This window comes from Cetorhinus maximus, chromosome 17, assembly GCF_964194155.1.
Source record: "Cetorhinus maximus chromosome 17, sCetMax3.hap1.1, whole genome shotgun sequence".
Lineage (NCBI taxonomy): Eukaryota > Metazoa > Chordata > Chondrichthyes > Lamniformes > Cetorhinidae > Cetorhinus > Cetorhinus maximus.
The window spans coordinates 58488114-58505989 of NC_135895.1; the positions used below are offsets into that span (position 1 = coordinate 58488114).

The 17876-nt window shown below is 41.4% G+C and overlaps 1 protein-coding gene across 1 annotated transcript in view; it reads right to left on the bottom strand.

Moving 5' to 3' along the window:
• Positions 1-17876, bottom strand: part of LOC144692427 (biotin-dependent 3-methylcrotonyl-coenzyme A carboxylase beta1 subunit) — a 69488-nt gene that overhangs the window by 45679 nt on the left and 5933 nt on the right. Inside the window, exons 2-6 of the mRNA XM_078561261.1 lie at positions 15433-15786; positions 12187-12383; positions 9080-9258; positions 1688-1768; positions 622-800 (exon numbers count right to left, since the gene is read on the bottom strand). Coding sequence (XP_078417387.1) covers positions 622-800; positions 1688-1768; positions 9080-9258; positions 12187-12383; positions 15433-15786 — 990 coding nt within the window. The remainder of the gene's footprint in view (positions 1-621; positions 801-1687; positions 1769-9079; positions 9259-12186; positions 12384-15432; positions 15787-17876) is intronic.

The following is a 17876-nucleotide window of genomic DNA, read 5'->3' on the forward strand; positions in this document are numbered from 1 at the left end:
CCCTGTACAGCTGCAGGAAGACTTCCCTACTTTCAAACTCTATTCCCCTTGCAATAAAGGTCAACTTTCCATTTGCCTTCCTAATTACTTGCTGTACGTGCATGCTAACTTTTTGTGATTTGTGTACAAGGACATCCAGATCCCTCTGTGCTGCAACATTCTGCAGGCTCTCTCCATTTAAATAATATTCCGCTTTTCTACTCTTCCTGTTAAAGTGGGCAATCTCACGTTTTTCTACATTATACGCCATCTGCCATATTTTTGCCCATTTAAGATGGTGCTAAGGAGGAACTGGAAATCTCTTCCACAGAGAACACTGGAGGCTGGGTAATCGAATATATCCAAGGTTGAGTTAGATAGATTTTTGATTTATAAGGGGGCAGGTAAGCTTGATGGGCTGAATAGCCTACAATTGCTCCTATTTCTTATGATCTTATGATTCTGACAAAAAACTAATATTTGGAAATTGGTGTATAGTAAACACTTGAATCAACAATTAGAGCTATCAAACTAAATCTTCAAGAATGCCTGCAGACTCAAATAATTATTCAATTTGGATGCGAATTAGAATAAATAATCTCATCCCATCCCATCGTGATAAAATACATTTCCAGTACTTACTTTGCATGTAGAGTTGCACCTCCCAGTTCTTCAGGGCTAACATCTTCCCCTGTTGCTGCTTTAACAAGTGGGGGTCCAGCAAGGAATATTGTCCCAATCCTGTCCACCATCACCGTTTCTTCTGCCATTGTTGGGATGTACGCCCCACCAGCTGTGCATGAACCACACACAACTGCCACCTATATGATACATTGAGACACTGAAATTTCAGCACTGAGCTCAATGCATTCAGTAAACACCTAATACAGTAAATAATACTTCTCAGCTTTTCCCCTTTTATTTATTTTTTGAATGTTTTCTTCCATGATTCCCTGAAGAAACAGGGGGTGAAACTGATTTATGGTGTTAGTGATTTGGCAAAGCTACCACTAAAGTTATCATAGAATGGGAAGGAAAATTGGAGAGATTATAAAATGGGCTAGTAAATTGTTATCATCTGCTTTGCACAACTGCCAAGGACCAAGTTCACGCCAATAGCCTCAACTTTAACTCCCTCCGATCAGGAAGTGAAGTGTCAGGCAACAGGTTAAAATCTTGAAAATCTGGATCCTGGCCCGTTCTCAGTCACTGTAACATTAATCGCAGCGATGTAGCCCATCAACAACGTTCCTGCTAAAAGCAGCTGGAGGTGCCTATTTAATATACAAAAGTAGTTGCCTAAAGGCATCATCAGTGCTGCAATGTAATATTAATATCAAGCCGGGGGAGCTATGTACTGCTTGCTGCTCGGCAGAAGACCCATAGTGGGAAAAGCCAATTGGCCAGAAGAGGCCATGGTAAGTATAAGAAATTTTCCTTCTGCTTAAACTTCTTTTAGACTACGAAGAGATGAAGTGCACAGGGTCCCCAGGTCCCTCAACGGGTGCTTGGGTTTGTCCAACTCCAGCCTCCCCCTAATTTCAAGGGATCCCCAAGCACCTATTTTAAAGAAAGCTTCCTGATACCCGATCTCAAAGGAACACCACTGCTGTCCTTCTGCCCCCACCAATCAATCAGCGATCCATAAATCATAGATCAGCAAGGGACCAACCTTCTGTAAAGAAGAACAGGGTGAAAAATCAGTTACCTGAGGGATGCCCAACGCAGACATCACCGCTTCATTGTAGAACATTCTACCTCCATGGTTCTTATCAGGAAATATCTCTCCCTGAAAGAGGCACAGGTACAATCTTTTGAGTATATACATGCTCCAACGCAGTTTGAATAAAATGTTATCACACTCTCAATGCATTATAAAGACACTCCAGAACAATAGCAACCCAAAGACTATTTGTCATCTGATTCAACTATGGTCCCAACAGGCATGCTGTTCTGGGCTTCACCCAGCTCTGGGGTATTGTTCAAATGGGATGGAAGGGGTGTGAGGGACGGGCAGCACCTCGCACAACCAGGCTTGCCGCACTCTTTGGAGGGGCTCATCCTGTATTGGTCCTCATCTTCACCCAGTTCTCACCTGTGGCCCCAAGTAGCTGTTAGCATGTGACAGTGGCCACACCCCAGTAAATCGCTTTGATGGGTGGCCCAAACCAGATGATGATAGCCGTCGGGTTTCCTACTCTTGGCAATTTAGGAATTTGTCTACCCTGACATGCAAAGACTGATTCTAGCAGATTGTGAGGATGAGACCAATCTAGGGTCGTTTTTCACTGGAATGGAGCAGAAGTAGAAATATTCAGTCTCCTGAGCAACTGAGCAGCCGTTTCAGGACCACACTACTCACATCCCCAGTATAAGGAAGGGACTAGAAAAGGTGGACCTTGGAAATTTGGTCAGCTTCTGCATTGAGTTGGTTGGAAGGCAAGTCCTGTGAATCAAAGTGGATCCTGAGGAGGGGTAGGTAAGAACAGGTTGGATTCTCCTGGCACTGCAAAAATCTTAGAAAATCATGCATTTTTGGACCTCCCTCCAGCGGTCCCTTCAAGGGCCACATTAAGCCTCGTCAACACCTGCAGAAAGTGAAATAGGATGCTTTTGCTCGCTCTGTCCATTCCTCCATGAAAACAGCAATCATGATCCTTATTTGTATATTATACACTCCACTGTAGGTTTTGGGTAAGATTGTTGAATGCCCATTTAAAGGCCTGACTAAAACTTGAGTCAGGCAGGAAAATGTGTGTAACAAGGCACCCATTTCTTCTGCCAATCGCCACATTGTCTGCTTCAGCTACCAGTCAGCAGACAGCAGCTGGTGGAGATACCACCAACACAATCAGGTTAACAGACCTGAAAGAAGAACTGCTCTTGTTGGTAGAGCTGGCCAGGTACAATATTCAGGTCACTGCCATCAATGAGACTGGCCTACCTGAGGAGGGTTAGCTGAAAGAAACTGGGGCAGGTTACACATTCTTTTGGTGTGGCCATGGAAAAGAAGAATGCCATGAAGCTGACAAAGGCTTTACTGTCATGAGCCATCTCGTCAGCAAGTTGACTTACCTTCCCAATAGTATTAATGATCATCTAATGGTGCTTAAACGCCATGACAGCAGGCAAGCAACTCTCATTAGTGCGTTTGCCCTGCCATGGCCAACCCTGGTAAAGTCAAGGATAAATTCTATGAATACCTCCACTCCTTGACTGCTGTACCAAAGTCAGACAAATTTATCATTCTTGGTGATTTCAACGCAAGGGTAAGTGCAGATCACCTGGCTTGGGAAAGGGTCAATGGGAAAAAAATTGGGTTGGTAGTTACAACAGCAATGGTCTCCTCTCGCTGATGATGTGTGCTGAGCATGAACTCTTAATCACTAACACAGTATTCTGCCTACCTAATCGCAACAAGATGCACCCCCCTATCCTACGCATTAATACCGAAGCGACTATGTCATCACTAGGCAGACGGACAGGCAGGATGTGCATGTAACGAAAGCAATGTGTAGCACTGTTGGACTGACCACGATCTTATCATTTCAAAGCTAAACATCAAGATCCATCCCCCCAGACGCCCCCAGGGCATGGAGGTCCACAAGCATCTCAATGCCTCAAGGTTCGAACCAATGAGGTGACCCAGAAGATACCAGGAATTACCTCAGTGACAAGTCATCACTATGCAAGCACGATGTCTATTGAAACATACGCAGGACTGTCCAATGCAAGCTCAGAGAAATGCAAGACACTTGGCTGAATCAGAAAGCAGGTGAACTTCAGTCATATGCTGATCACAAAGACTGGAAGAGATCTGACAATGCCCTGAAATATGTCTACTGGCCCCAGTTTACTGGTTCACCACTGATCCTCAGTGCCGACGGGTCAACACTGTTCACAGAAAAATCCCAAATTCCAGGTAGATGGACAGACAGCACTTTAACCCCATCCTTAATTGGCCTTCACCCATCAATTAAGAAGTAATCAACAGGCTGCCACAGGTTGACATCAACTGTTCTCTTGATGACCCTCCCAGGCTGTTAGAAACGATGAAAGCTATCAAACTCCTGACCAGCAGCAAAGCTCCAGCAGATGATGCTATCCTAGCTCAGGTCCACAAGCCTGGAGGCCAATGCCTGGTCAAGAAGCTCACTGAACTCTGTCAGTCTTTGTGGGAGCAAGGAACCATCCAGCAAAAATACAAACATGCCTCCATTGTCCACCTGTAGAAGTGGAAAGGGACTCACCAATCTTGTGGTAATCATTGAGGAATCTCCTCTCCATCACTGGCAAAATCTTTGCCAGAATCTTTCTGAAGCATTTATTGCAAGGTCTCAACCAGGATGTGCTCCCAAAGAGTCAGTGTGGTTTCAGAAAATATATAGGCCTGAATTCTTCAGTCGTCAGGTGCGCGCGATTGGCGGGCCTAGGAGTGGCTGGGAAATGGACCCCTGACCGCCATTTCACGCTGGCTGGCCAATTAATGGCCAGCCAGCGTGAAACGCGTGCTGAAAAGCTCAGCGCTGCCGGGGTGGGGGCGGGTAGAGGGCGGGTGATGATGTCACCGCGGGCGCAGGTGAGCGCTGCGAGAGAGACCCCTGAAGGCAGACAGCAGCCTCAGGGAGCTGCAGACCTACAAATAATGAAATAAAGCTCTTAAAACCTGCAAAAAAATGTCCATGCATCACAATCAAGCACCTGAAAGCATATCTCATAAAAATGCTGTCCCCAAATATTTATTTTAATTTTATTTTCTAACGGAGATTTCATCCCGTCCTTGAATAAGGTTTCATGAAAAGTGTAAAGGTAGCCTGGCCAATTTGCCCATCCGCCAAGTGTAAGGTTGGACGGGCCACAAAAGAAAATCATAGAAAATTGCACCGTTAATGAGCTTAATTATCTGCTTAATTGTCCGTAGGTGCACTTCTGACTTTTGTGTGTGCCCGCCGAGCGAAATATCGCACAAGTGCGATTGGGTTGGGCGCAAGCCCGCCTGCGGGATGTAAAATTCTTCCCATGATGTTTACAGTTAGATAGCTCCTGGACAAATGACAAGAACAATCCATGGACCTCCACACCATGTTTGTAGACCTGACCAAGGTTTTTGATAGTCAGCTGTGATGGCCTCCTGGAAGGTAATGGAGAAATTCATCCCAATGATTCAACAATTCCATGATGGCTAACTCGTGCATGCCCTAGATGATGGTGAGCTTTCTGACCCATTCCCAGTCACTGATGGAGTTAAGCAGGGCTGCGTGGTACCGCCAACCCTCTTCAACATGTTTTTCTCCACCATGTTCTTCGTTACCTTCCATGCACATTGAAATCAGATTTTTAAAATTTATTCTTTCATGGGATATGAGCATCGCCAACTAGGCCAACATTTATTGCCTATCCCTAACTACCCTTGAGAAGGTGGTAGCGAGCAGCCTTCTTGATCCACTGCAGTCCATGTGTTGTAGATACATCCAGAGTGCTGTTAGGGAGGTAGTTCCAGGATTTTGACCCAGCGACAGTGAAGGACTGGCAATATAGTTCCATGACAGGTGGTGCGTGTCTTGGAGGTGATCTTGCAGGCAGTGATGTTCCCATCTGTCCTTCTTGATGGTAGAGGTCGCAGGGTTGGAAAGTGCTGTTGAAGGAGCCTTGGTGAGTTGCTGCAGTGCATCTTGTAGATGGTACACACTGCTGCCATTGTGCGTTGGTGGTGGAGGAAGTGAATGTTTAATGTGGTGAATGGGGTACCAATCAAGCAGACTTTGTCTTGGATGTTGTAGCTGCATTCATCCAGATGGCAGAGAGTATTTCATCGTACTCCTGACTTGTGCCTTGTAGATGCTGGACAGGCTTTGGGGCGTCAGGAGATGAGTTACTCGCCAGGGTATTCCCAACCTCTGGCCGGCTCTTGTAGCCACAGTATTTATATGGCTGGTCCAGTTCAGTTTCTGGTCAATGGTAACTCTCAGAATGTTGATAGTGGGGCATTCAGCGATGGTAAAGCCAGTGAATGTTAAGGGGAGATGTTAAGGTTAGATTCTCTCTTGTTGGAGACGGTCATTGCCTGTCACTTGTGTGGCACAAATGTTACTTGCCCCTCATCAGCACAAGCCTTAATGCTGTGCAGGTCCTGCTGCATATGGACACAGACTGCTTCAGTATCTGAGGAGTCGTGAATGATGCTGAATATTGTGCAATCATCAGCGAACATCTCTACTTCTGACTTTATGATGAAGGGAAGGATATTGCCATGTCAACAAGACATGAAAAGAAATCAAAACTGTGTATATCAAAAGTTTGTTCTTTTTTGCTATTTTAAAATGGACTTTTGCTGAACCACAAGATGGCTTCTATTGGCCATCTGTTCTGGAAGCTTCCAACAGAGATTACAAGAATAAAAGAGTTCCACTCTCATCCCTGTGAAATCTCACACCTCATTGTAAGGCCATATTATAATCACAAAATGAGACGACTAACTAAGCAATAACAAAGACAGAATCATTGAAACTCGTTATACCTGAGGAAGTGTTAACAGCCACCATTTTGCTCCTAACGGAAATAATGGATTTTGGCCAGAAGCACAGAAACTGCTTGTAAGGCTACAATTAACTCATTAATGGGCCATAGCACGTGACATGTTTCTAGCTTTTTGGATCATTTTAATATTACATTTCTAGCCTCACAGCTCACTCTGATGATTTAACACCGATCGGAAAGAACTCCAGCAGATCTCCTGGCTGACTAAGCAGCCGGCACCTTCTTTCAACTGCTTGAAGTCTGTTTGACTTTAAAAGTCTCTAAGCATCACCTGCCAAGCAGTCTAAGCATAGAAGCCCCATCATCATTAATTTTAAGGAATTTCATGTTGCTGTCTTCAACTGAACTAAATTCCATCATGAAGGAAACACCCTCTGGATTTTAACTTTCTGGACTTTGGAAATCACCTGAATTAATAATCATTTTTGTGGTTCTTTGCTGTTGTTATCCATACTTGTAAAAACTCTCTCTTTTCTATCACCCTTACTGTACATGTATATGTGTGCATGTGTGTGTGCGTATGTGTGAGGTTGCGAACATCCTCCCCTGCCTGGGTTTGAATGTGAAATAAACTAACCTTCTGAGTTAATCATAAAGATAGTTTGCTGTGAGTGATTATTAAATTAGACCACACAAACTGAGGGTTTGGGAAAACATGCCACAGCCTACTTTAAAAATAATTCAAAAATGCCTCTGCTTATAGACAGATTGTAACACGATAAAGAAGTTCGGTTTGCCTCTCCTCTGTCATTAGATTATTGATGAAGCAGTTGAAGATGGTTGAGCCTAATGCACTACCCTGAAGAACTCCTGCAGCGATGCTCTGAGACTGAGATGATTGATCTCCACAACCACAACCATCTTCCTTTGTGCTAGGTATGACTCCAACCAGTGGAGAGCTTTCCCGCAAATTTCCATTGATTCCAGTTTTGCTGGGATTCCTTGATGCCACTTTTGGTCAAATGCTTCCTTGATGTCAAGGGCAGTCAGTCTCACCTCACCTTGTGAGTTCAGCTCTTTTGTCCATGGATATCGAATGGACAGGAAGCTGCTCAATCTAAGATGACTCCGGGCTAAGACCAAGGTCTCAGAGGGCATAATTCACAATTTCATGTTTGCCGATAACTGTGCACTAGCTGCCAGATCAGAGCTGGAGTTGCAGTGTAGCATGGACTTGTTCTCCAATGCATGTGACAACTTCGGCCTTATGATCAGCGCAAAGCAAAATGAAGTAATGTGCCAATCTGCTCCAGGAAAACCCTATCTCGAGTTTTCAATCCATGACCTGAACCTGTCAGCAGCAGATATGTTCATTTATCTCAGCAGCACACTCTCTTGAGCTATCTATATCGATGATGAGATATGCAAGAATTGCCAAAGCAAACGTAGCCTTCAGCAGACTTCAAACATCAGTCTGGGAACAAAAAGGAGTAAGTCTACCTACCAATCTGAAAGTCTTTAGAGCAAAAGCCCTGCCTACTCTGCTCTATGCATGCAACACTTGGACTCTATATCAGTATCATGCCAAAAAGCTCAACCACTTTCACTTGAGCTGCCTTCAGAAACTCCTGAAGATCAGCTGGCAGGACAAATGCCAGACACTAAGGTGCTCACCTTAGCTGGCATGTCAAGCATCCACACCATATTGAGACAGTCACAACTGAGTTGGGCTAGTCATGTAGTCAGAATGCCTGACATTTATTTACCAAAGCGAATCTGCTATGGACAGCTTGAGTCTGGAGTGCGCTCTCATGGTGATCAAAGAAAGCACTACAACGATACACTGAAGGCTTTACTTAAGAGTTTTGATATTGACTTCGGGTTCTGGGAGAAGGTAGCCCAGGAAAGCTGCACCTGGCGCAACCAAATTGCCTCCTTCGAAAGCAAGCACTTATCAGAGGCAGAGAGAAAATGCATGGAGAGGAAATCCCGAGCCAGTAGCTGCTACAAAACCTAATCATCTCAGGTATCTTGTCCTATTTGCAGCAGAACCTTCCAGGTTCAGATCAGCCAAAGCAGACACCTATGTATCCACAGAACGTTACCAAACATCCAGATGATGGACATGGTCATCTTTGCCTCAAAGGATGAACAACATTGCTAGAATTCAACACGGTTCCCTTTTCTCATGCTGCTATTGAGGAAAAGCAAGGGAATATCATTAGGAGCAAAGCTACTTCCACTAGCAAGTGTAAGTACTCTGCTCAGACTTGATTATCTGTAATTTTAATCAGTTCTGCAAAGGTACCTTTTCTCTGCAGAATGCACTCACTTTTTCACCAACATTGACACTATGGTTAACTGTGGAGAATTGTCTGGTGTCCATTTGTTAACTGTCATTTGAGACTTGTGGATGCAGAATCACATCCTAGCACTCTATGGTGCAGTGACCTAAAGCAAGAGACTGCAACCTGTCACAAAAAGGTAGTTCTTCAGAGTGCTTTACAAAGAATTAATAAGTATTTGGTGACTTCAGTAAAGTACATGAGGTATCATATTAATCTTATTACTGCCTTGTAAAGGTTCCTGACAATGTGCTATCCGTGAAGCGCACTACTATTACCTGAAGTGGTAAAAATGCTCCCCCACTATCCACCAAGTATATGCAAGGCAGTCCATTTTGAATTGCAATGTTCTGAGCTCTCAGCTGCTTCTTCACTGTAATTGGGTAAGCTGTCCCTCCTTTGATTGTTGCATCATTAGCAATGAATACGCACCAAACTCCATTGACTTTCCCTATTCCTAGATGAAGTAGATAGTGTAAAGATAACAAATAATCCATAATTAGGTGGTGAGGTTAAATCACATTCATTATTCTAAATTATCCCCTAGATTAATTCTAAAATCAATTTGCAATAATTAGACCCTAACAAAGGGCTAAACAAAGAGAAAATAAAATTAGCCACACACCCAGAGCTGTTTGTTAACCAGTGACCCCAGTACAAATGCAAGTGTGTGAATGTGAATAAAGGCCTAATCTCGTCCAATAGTTTGCTGCTGCCCACTATCAGGTTCACACAATGTGCAATATTCCTTTAGATGAGCTACCAGCTGCATTTACCATGAAACGGCACCTTCAGATCAGAAAATTGAGAAATAAAAGTCCTCCAATTTATGTTCATGTTTGATCTCACTACTGCAGAGCTCAGAATTAAGAAAGTTCAGTTCAACAATCACAGTGAATCATTTTGTTACAATCATCGATCTTGTCTGTACATGTAGTACATGTCTTAGTAAAAGGGCAGCATTTTTTGGTTTGAGCTTCACAGACTAAACAGCAAGAACATTTTTATTTTAAAGAGTGAAGCCTACTTATCGTTTCACACAGGGCACAACAGTTGCTCTCATGACGACTCTGATAGATATTGATTGTTCATAGCTCAGCAAGGACACTCAGGAGCTTCTCCTCTTTAAATTGCCAGACTTTGCACTTTGATCCCGGAAGCAGCTGATATGTTAGTTCAGTCCAGCTCATTCACTTACTCATTTCTTTTTTTCATGTGTTTCTGATGTTCAAGAATCTAAAATATTGCCTACAATCTACAATATTGTTTATTTTGTAAATGTCTGGTGCTTTATCAAAACATATATCTTGTGCTGATATCGCCAATACTGAATGGTTTGTGGCTACACCAAAAATTGCTGTTTTTTTAATTGTTTGTTGATCTGGTTTGAATTGTCTCAACCTTACTTTGACATTCAGATCTTCAAAATTCCATTTCATTTTCAGCATTATAAAATAAATGCATTACTCTTACTATCTTTCACTAAATCTCTATCTAATTAGGGAGTCTCAGAACCATAAGAAAGTATCATTGTCTTTTGTTCATTGATACACACTTGCCAGCAAAGATCACTGGATAGCAAACTGAAGAATTTTTCCTCTCTTTATTCTGAAAGTGCAAAGATCAACTGTAGCACTGACACATTTTTGGGCATTAAGGGATGGTGAAAAGGACAGGGAAGAGTTATTGAAAGGTGAAGCAACCTCATGGGGCTATAAGGCCTGCTCCTGCCCCTATTTGTGTTCTTATCTTTATCATGGCCTGCCTAAGATTGGTTAGCTCAGCACAGGCCAGGAACTGAACAGGGGGATGGGTCTTCTTGGTCTGTAAAACTGAATACAGTAAACAATTCCCATTAAACCACTGGAAAAGACACATCACTAACGTTTTTCAAATATCAACAGTTACAAAGGATTACAAATATAATATTCTTTGATTTGGCCCAACAATATTTAATTATTTTCTGTTTAAATAATATCATCTGGTTAGCTGTTTTTTTCTATTTATTTATTTTATTCAGCAACAGATTGATAGTTATCTTTAGGATGGGATGTAAAACCGAGGCCCCATCTGCCCTCTCAGGTGGATGTAAATAATTCCATAGCTCTATTTCGAAAAAACAGTGGATTTCTCCCCGGTGTCCTGGCTAGTTTTTATCCCTCAACCAACATAACTAAAAACGGACCATCTGGTCATTTATTACATTGTTGTTTGTGGGAGCTCGCAGTGTGGCTGCCACGTTTCAACATTACAACATTGCACTTTAGATTACAAAGAGGTTGCGAAAGTCACTATAGAAAAATAAGTTTTTTTTATTTTTACTGGTTTGAAGGTGGCACTGAGATTGTCTATTATGCAAGGAGTTAACCCCTGTGAACTGCAATCATAAACCCAGAAATGATTCAATTCCCTCACACCATGAAGGCTCAATAACCTCGTCAGGCCGGAACTAAAAAATCACTATTAAACAAAAATGGGTAGGGGGAAATGAAAGTGTTCCTCTTTATTATTCTCTATAACTGAATCGTGTGACTCAAAATAACAACAACTTAAATTTATATAGTGCCATTAACATAGAAAAGGTCCAAGGTTCTTCGTGGAGAATAATCAGAAAACAAATAGTGCCAAGTCAAAAGGAGAAGATACTAGGATGAATGACAAAAACTTGATCAAAGAGGTGGGGATTTTAAAGAGTATAAGATTGAGGATTCGCCAATGAGGGGTAAGAGAAAGGGGAAATGCACAATAGGCAAGCGCTGGAAGAACTCAAGAGTTTTCAGAGGGATTCGGGCTGAAAATGATTATAGAGATAGGGAGAGGTGAGACCATGAAATTAATTAAAAATGAGAATTTTAACTTTGAGGTGTTGGGGACCATGAACCAATATAAAATCACAAGAGATGGCGTGGGGGTGGGGTGGAATCGGTGGCGAGATTGCAGAGCTTGTGGTGAAGGGCGGAGACCATAACATCTATCTTCCCAATGTTTAACTGGGGGAACTTATGGCTTATCCAGGATTGGATGCTGGAGAAAGGATCTGATAGCTAAGCAACTTTGAAGGGGTTGACAGGAGTGATGAAAAGGAAAAGCTGGTTGTCAGCAGCGTACGTGCAAAACTTGACCCCATGTTGATGATGTCGACAGGGTGCAGGATGTACATGAGGAAGAAGGGACTCAGAATAGATCTTTGTGAGAGTTTATGGTGCAAGGGCAGAAAGAGAAGCCATTGCTGTAGATGCTTGGTTATGGTTTGATACCATTTCTGGTGGAGAAGCCAATGTTGTTTTAAGATCCCAGGACAAAATGGCTTCCAAGAGAAGTGAATTTCAGCCTAATCTTTTTTTTTACATTATCTTTTGAAATAAAATAAACCTGTATATTATACCAGTTAAGCAGCCTGCAGCAGGAATATCTCCATATGGCAATCCCAGACCAGCAAAGGGAGACAGTTCCAGGATCTCCTCATTGTCCAGAAGCAACTGCAAACGCTCACGGACCAGCAGTTTTTTATTCCTCTGGGTGTGCCTCAGAATTGCTTTTTCACCTCCACCCTTTGTTACCTGCTCCATCAGCTCCAAATACCTATTTCAAGAAACATATTAAAGATACAGGGATTCAGACAAAATTTCAGACTGGACGCCTGTTGCAAGAGGAAAATTCAAGTAAACGTTACAGATACTCATGTCATGCTTTTTGAGAAATGATAATGGCTATCTGAAGCATTTCACCCAGTAGCTCACATTGTTAATGATTTTTTTATTTGGAATTAAATTAAACATTTGAACTGGCAAATGACAGAGGCAGAAGAAGATTTCCTTTTATATCGGAGGTGAAGAAGAATATGAGAAGAATGAAACTTGTTTGGATGATGAAACTAAGACGACAATGACAATTAAATGCATACCCTTCTGCTGGCAGGCCAAAGCAACATAAAGACCCAAGTGGGTCTTATATGCTGCATAAGAGCAGAAATGGTCAAAAAGAGCATCATGAATATCATGACATCCTCACATCGTAAGCTCCCTTTTTTTCCTTCCTTCCCCCCCACCGCCACCACACCACCCCCCCCCCTCCCAATGCTAGTAAGAATGTGGTCCAATGCCAGCCTACCTCAGTAATATGCAGAGGATACTATCTGAACAGTATGGAATAGTTTCAGTAACAATATGCTGTTTGGCTGGAGGCCTCTAATGGTCCCAATGGACAAATAAACAACTAAAATTAAATTATTATTCTTTGCATGTTCACAGAAACTTTTAAAACTAGATTACATGCAATAAAAATATTATTAAATTTTAAAACCAACTTTAGGAGGTAGTTTCTTCAGTGTTGCTGGTAATAGTACCTTCCATAACACTCCTGATCTTATTAAACTTTTGACTGACTGAGCCAAAGTATATCTAAAATATCTACTAGTTTTATAATAGATCCATTCTAAATTTAATATAAGTTTATGATTTGCCTGTTATTTCTGTAGGTGGTATCAGAAAAGATATTTTAAATGTTAAGGATGTCATATTGTGTGACACAATTGCTGCCGTTTTATGGTAAGAGTATATTATTGTCTGCTTGTTTTTTAAAATTCATTTATGGAATGTGAGCATCGCTGGCTAGGCCAGCATTTATTGCCCATCCCCAATTGCTCTTCAGGAGGCGGTGGCGAGCTGCCTTCTCGAACCACTGCAGTCCATGTGGTGTAGGTACGCCCACAGTGCTCTTAGGGAGGGAGTTCCAGGATTTTGACCCAGCAACAGTGAAGGAACGGCGATATATTTCCAAGTCAGGATGGTGAGTGGCTTGGAGGGGAACTTTCAGATGCTCGTGGTCAAACATATCTGCTGCCCTCGTCCTTCTAGATGGTAGCGGAGATGGTTTGGAAGGTGCTGCTTAAGGAGCCTTGGTGAGTTGTGCAATCTTCTTGCATTCACCAGTAATTCAGTAATTGAAATATATAAGGGATTAGCATAAGTGTTTGAACAAAATGACAAACCTAAAAAAGTACAGATTTCACAACATAATGCTTTTGGTATCTTTAAATGCTTTTATTCTAGTTTTTACATGATGTTCATGGCCTCTCCCAAAGTATGAGCTTAGATTTAATATTTTTGCACTGAAATCTATTAATTGAATCAGGATTGTGCATCTGAATATGTAGAGTGTACTGAATTTCACAGGACGAATCAATGCTGCTCAGTGAACTCTACTACTGAAATACTTTTTTTTTTAGCTCTTTTAGCGCCATATGTCCAAAAAAGGACAAATTTTAAAATTTTGTTTGAAAAAAAGAGGTTACATTTATCTGTAGGTGAAAAAAATAACAGCATTCTAATAATGTGCCTGTCATTGCTTTTGTCTTGTGTTCTGTAAAGCTTAAAAAGTGTATAAGCTTTGAGGAAGTAAATTTTTCTCCATTTTCAATACTTAAATTGAAAAAAAAATCAATTGAATTTTGAAGACAACTAAAGCACCTGTGTTATGCTGACAGTTAGTGAATGTCAATGCTAACCGTGATACCTGTAAGACAGAGATGAGATGGGGCTGACAACGGGAGAAAGCACAATAGCATATGTGTGAGTCTGAGTGAGGGAATTGAATTAAGTGGTGTGGATAATGTGAGCGACATTTGAGAAAGAGAGGAAGATAAGGGGATTAGGTGGGTAGTTTAAAGGGGAAAGGTTGGGGTGCTGATAGCAGTAGGAGGTAGTAGAATGTAATACGTAATGGGGAGGTGAATTGGCAGGGAGAGTTGGAGTGAAGGATGGGAGGAGCATGAGTAATTGGGAAGGGGAGAGGAAGTGAGCGTCATATTTTCCCCGCAAACTCCAGTACATATTGTGGTCCTGCAACCACTGGCGGCCCATTTCAGCACCACACCATACAATTCCACACATCTTCCACCTGACAGAGGCAAGAGCAAAGAGAAGATTAAAGCAAAAAGAAGCAATGGAGAAAGAGGCAGACAAGATAAAAGCAGAAAAGCAAAGAGGAGACTGGGACAAAAGCAACTTAAAGACATCAGAGACCACATTATCTAACTTACCATGTACAGTGCTATAGGAGATCGACTAATTATTATTGAAAATTAAGCATATGTTTTATCATTTAGAAAGGTACTTCCCAAAATAACAAAGGTAAAATTTGATATTCTCTGATAAAGGATCAATTTATTATTGATTTATAATCAAATAAACCAATTCCTCCCTTGTCAATTCATTTTCTCTATGCTTCTCCTACAGGCAGTGACTAATTTTGTCTAAACTGAGAAAACTAGAAGGACCAAAGTCTAAATTTGAGGTAAAATTGCACAGGCACTGCCAAACTTTATACAAATGATCATGTGTAAGATTAAATAATATACTTGACTATAAGATCAGCACTGCAAAGCTTCATTACCTCACTCACTCCTAGAAGGGATAAATGGTTAAAGATCAGGAGTTTCTCTCACCAAGAAATGTAAAACCAAATGTAGTGAGGCCATTGGTGCTTTTCTTGAAGTCTACCAATTTGGCACTGTTCAATGTACAACCCTGGGATCTTGGGGTCTTAATGGTTCAATATCATGGTATATTCACCCACAGCCCATTTTTTGATATTTTCAATAAAACCCATGTTTAACAAAACACAACCTTACCTCTTACCATAGACCATACTGTTGAGTAAATTAGATTCAAAAACATGTTGGTGAATTGGCTGAAGATTTCCATTTAAAACCGGATATGATTTTGTGAGGTAAGTTCTTACCAAACTGTTGCACATTAAACAGAGAGGTAAGCGAGGTACGTTCTTCCATGGAGTTGTCCTCCCAAAAATTCGTCTCTTGAGACAGTCGTGGTCTGTCCATAATGTTCTCAGAGTATGAACACAATTGGGCTGTTTTCTTTTGTTGTAGGTGCACGGTTTTTGCTGTCTCTCCAGATATTCTTGGAATCTGAAGCTGGGGTTTAGCCTAGCTCCAAAACCCAGTCGACCAGCAACCCATTTGGACCTACTGACAAGTAGATAAGTTTTAATAACCAATGCTTCTATTTTCAATTGTAAAAGTAACTGTTCAAGAAATTAAAATGATAAATCATTGTATTTATAAACAAACATAATCTGTTACAATTAATGCTTCTAATGTCTTTTTATAGACTTTTCATTTTTGTGTTTTCTTTTGTTTCACTGCTAGTCACCCGGCCTCACCATTTTGCATCTGCTGCTGAAAGGATGATTTATGCCTTCTCACTCAGTGAGAAACTGTGAGATTCTAGACAGTAAGAAGTTGACACAGAATAAACAACATTGAACATTATTTTTCACCATCAGAAAAGTACTTTCTAAAATAATTTTTAAAAAAACCTTCTCTGCTAAAGGTTCTAATTGATTGCTGCCAACACCTGCTAGTATTCTTCCTTTTGAGATTTGTTTCACTGCTGTAATGCTTAGCATTGAAAATTTTGCACTGAAATGTATTAATTGCTGTCAGCATGGTGGCGCAGTGGTTAGTGCTGCTGCCTCATAGCTCCAGGGACCTGGGTTCGATTCTGATCTGTTTATTTGGAGTTTGCATGTTCTCCCCGTGTCCGTGTGGGTTTCTGCTGGGTGCTCTGGTTTCTTCCCACCATTCAAAGACGTATTGGCTATGGTTAAATTATCCCTTAGTGCGTGTGCCCTATGATGGAATGGTGCCCTATCCTGGGTGTATGCCGCTAAGCACCCATTGCCTGTCGGGATAGGCTCTGACTCCCTACAACCGTGAATTGGATAAAGCAGCTCTGGAAGAGTGAGTGAGTGTATTAATTGCTCAGGAATCAGCTGCTAGTTTATCGGAAGTTTAGACTGGGGTTATTACTTCACTGTAAATGCTTAACTACTGGATGCACAAATTAACAATTAAAAGAAATTAGGAATGCATGATTTTTTAATTAAAGTTTGTCTTTAAATCTTGCCCAAGCTCCGGGGATAAAAGCACCTTTGCTAGCTCTAATGGTCCTATCTTAAATAAGTCTTATTACTTTTACCCAATTCAGAGCTGGGGTGGCCCAAAAGTGTAAAATTAACATTAAGTTGGAGTAAATAGCAAGGGGGAGATCATTAAGATGGTTAGTGTGAAAAATAATGTGTCCCACATGGAGTCATTAAGGCATAGAAGGAGGCTAAAAGCCCACTGAGTCTATGCTGGTGAACTTCTGAGGCTATACTAAGGCACAGTGGGAGAACTACAGTTCTGGTTGCAAGTGTAGAGATACGATCAACGCATTTAAAAAGAGCGTGCCTGTGATAATCCTACAGTGACCACATCAATTTATTCTAGTTTACTGAGGCAGGATAGAGGGAGCTTTTCTCTGTACTAGCCTATGACTATACCCAATCAGGAAATTCTCAATACAGGAGACAAAAATGGAAAGTTGTTTTATTTTCCAGCTCTAATATCCTTCTCCTTAATGAGCAAAACAGACATCTCCAAAAAGTATAATTAACTATAAAATGAGACTTCAAATTTGTGGCATTCCAGTTACTTTTTTCCTGTAATTGGGGTAAATTCAAAGAAAACCTAATTTTCACAAAATGAAAATTATATTTCTGAAAAACCTCAATAATATAACTGATGAAGATAATGTTTTTTTATGTCAGTAGCAGAGGAGATTTGTATACAAAGCATTGGCTCTGGTTCTCATACGGCTCAAGTAGTAACATGTTTTTCAGGCATCAATTTTTTCCCTTTCCCACTACACAGAGAATTAACCTATAGAAACAATGAGTGGAGAAGTTATCTTATTTCCATTATTTAAAATGTTGCAGATTTTTGTGACATCCCAATTGCTGCTAGTCACAAAACCAGCAGTTAGGGATACAGTGATTGTGATACAAAATGTTTGAACGTTATTTTCAGGTCTGGTTGGCTCAGTTGGCTAGCGGCTAGCATGTGGTTCAGAAAACACCAACAGTGAGGGTTTGATTCCTGTTCTGGCTGAGGTAGACTTGGGACCTGCCTCCTTGCCCCTGAGTAGAGTGACCAAGACCAAGACTGAGAGTCTCCTCTTGCCTTGCCTCTGTTTCTTTTGTGAGCATGTGCACTAAGGCCGTCAGAAACCG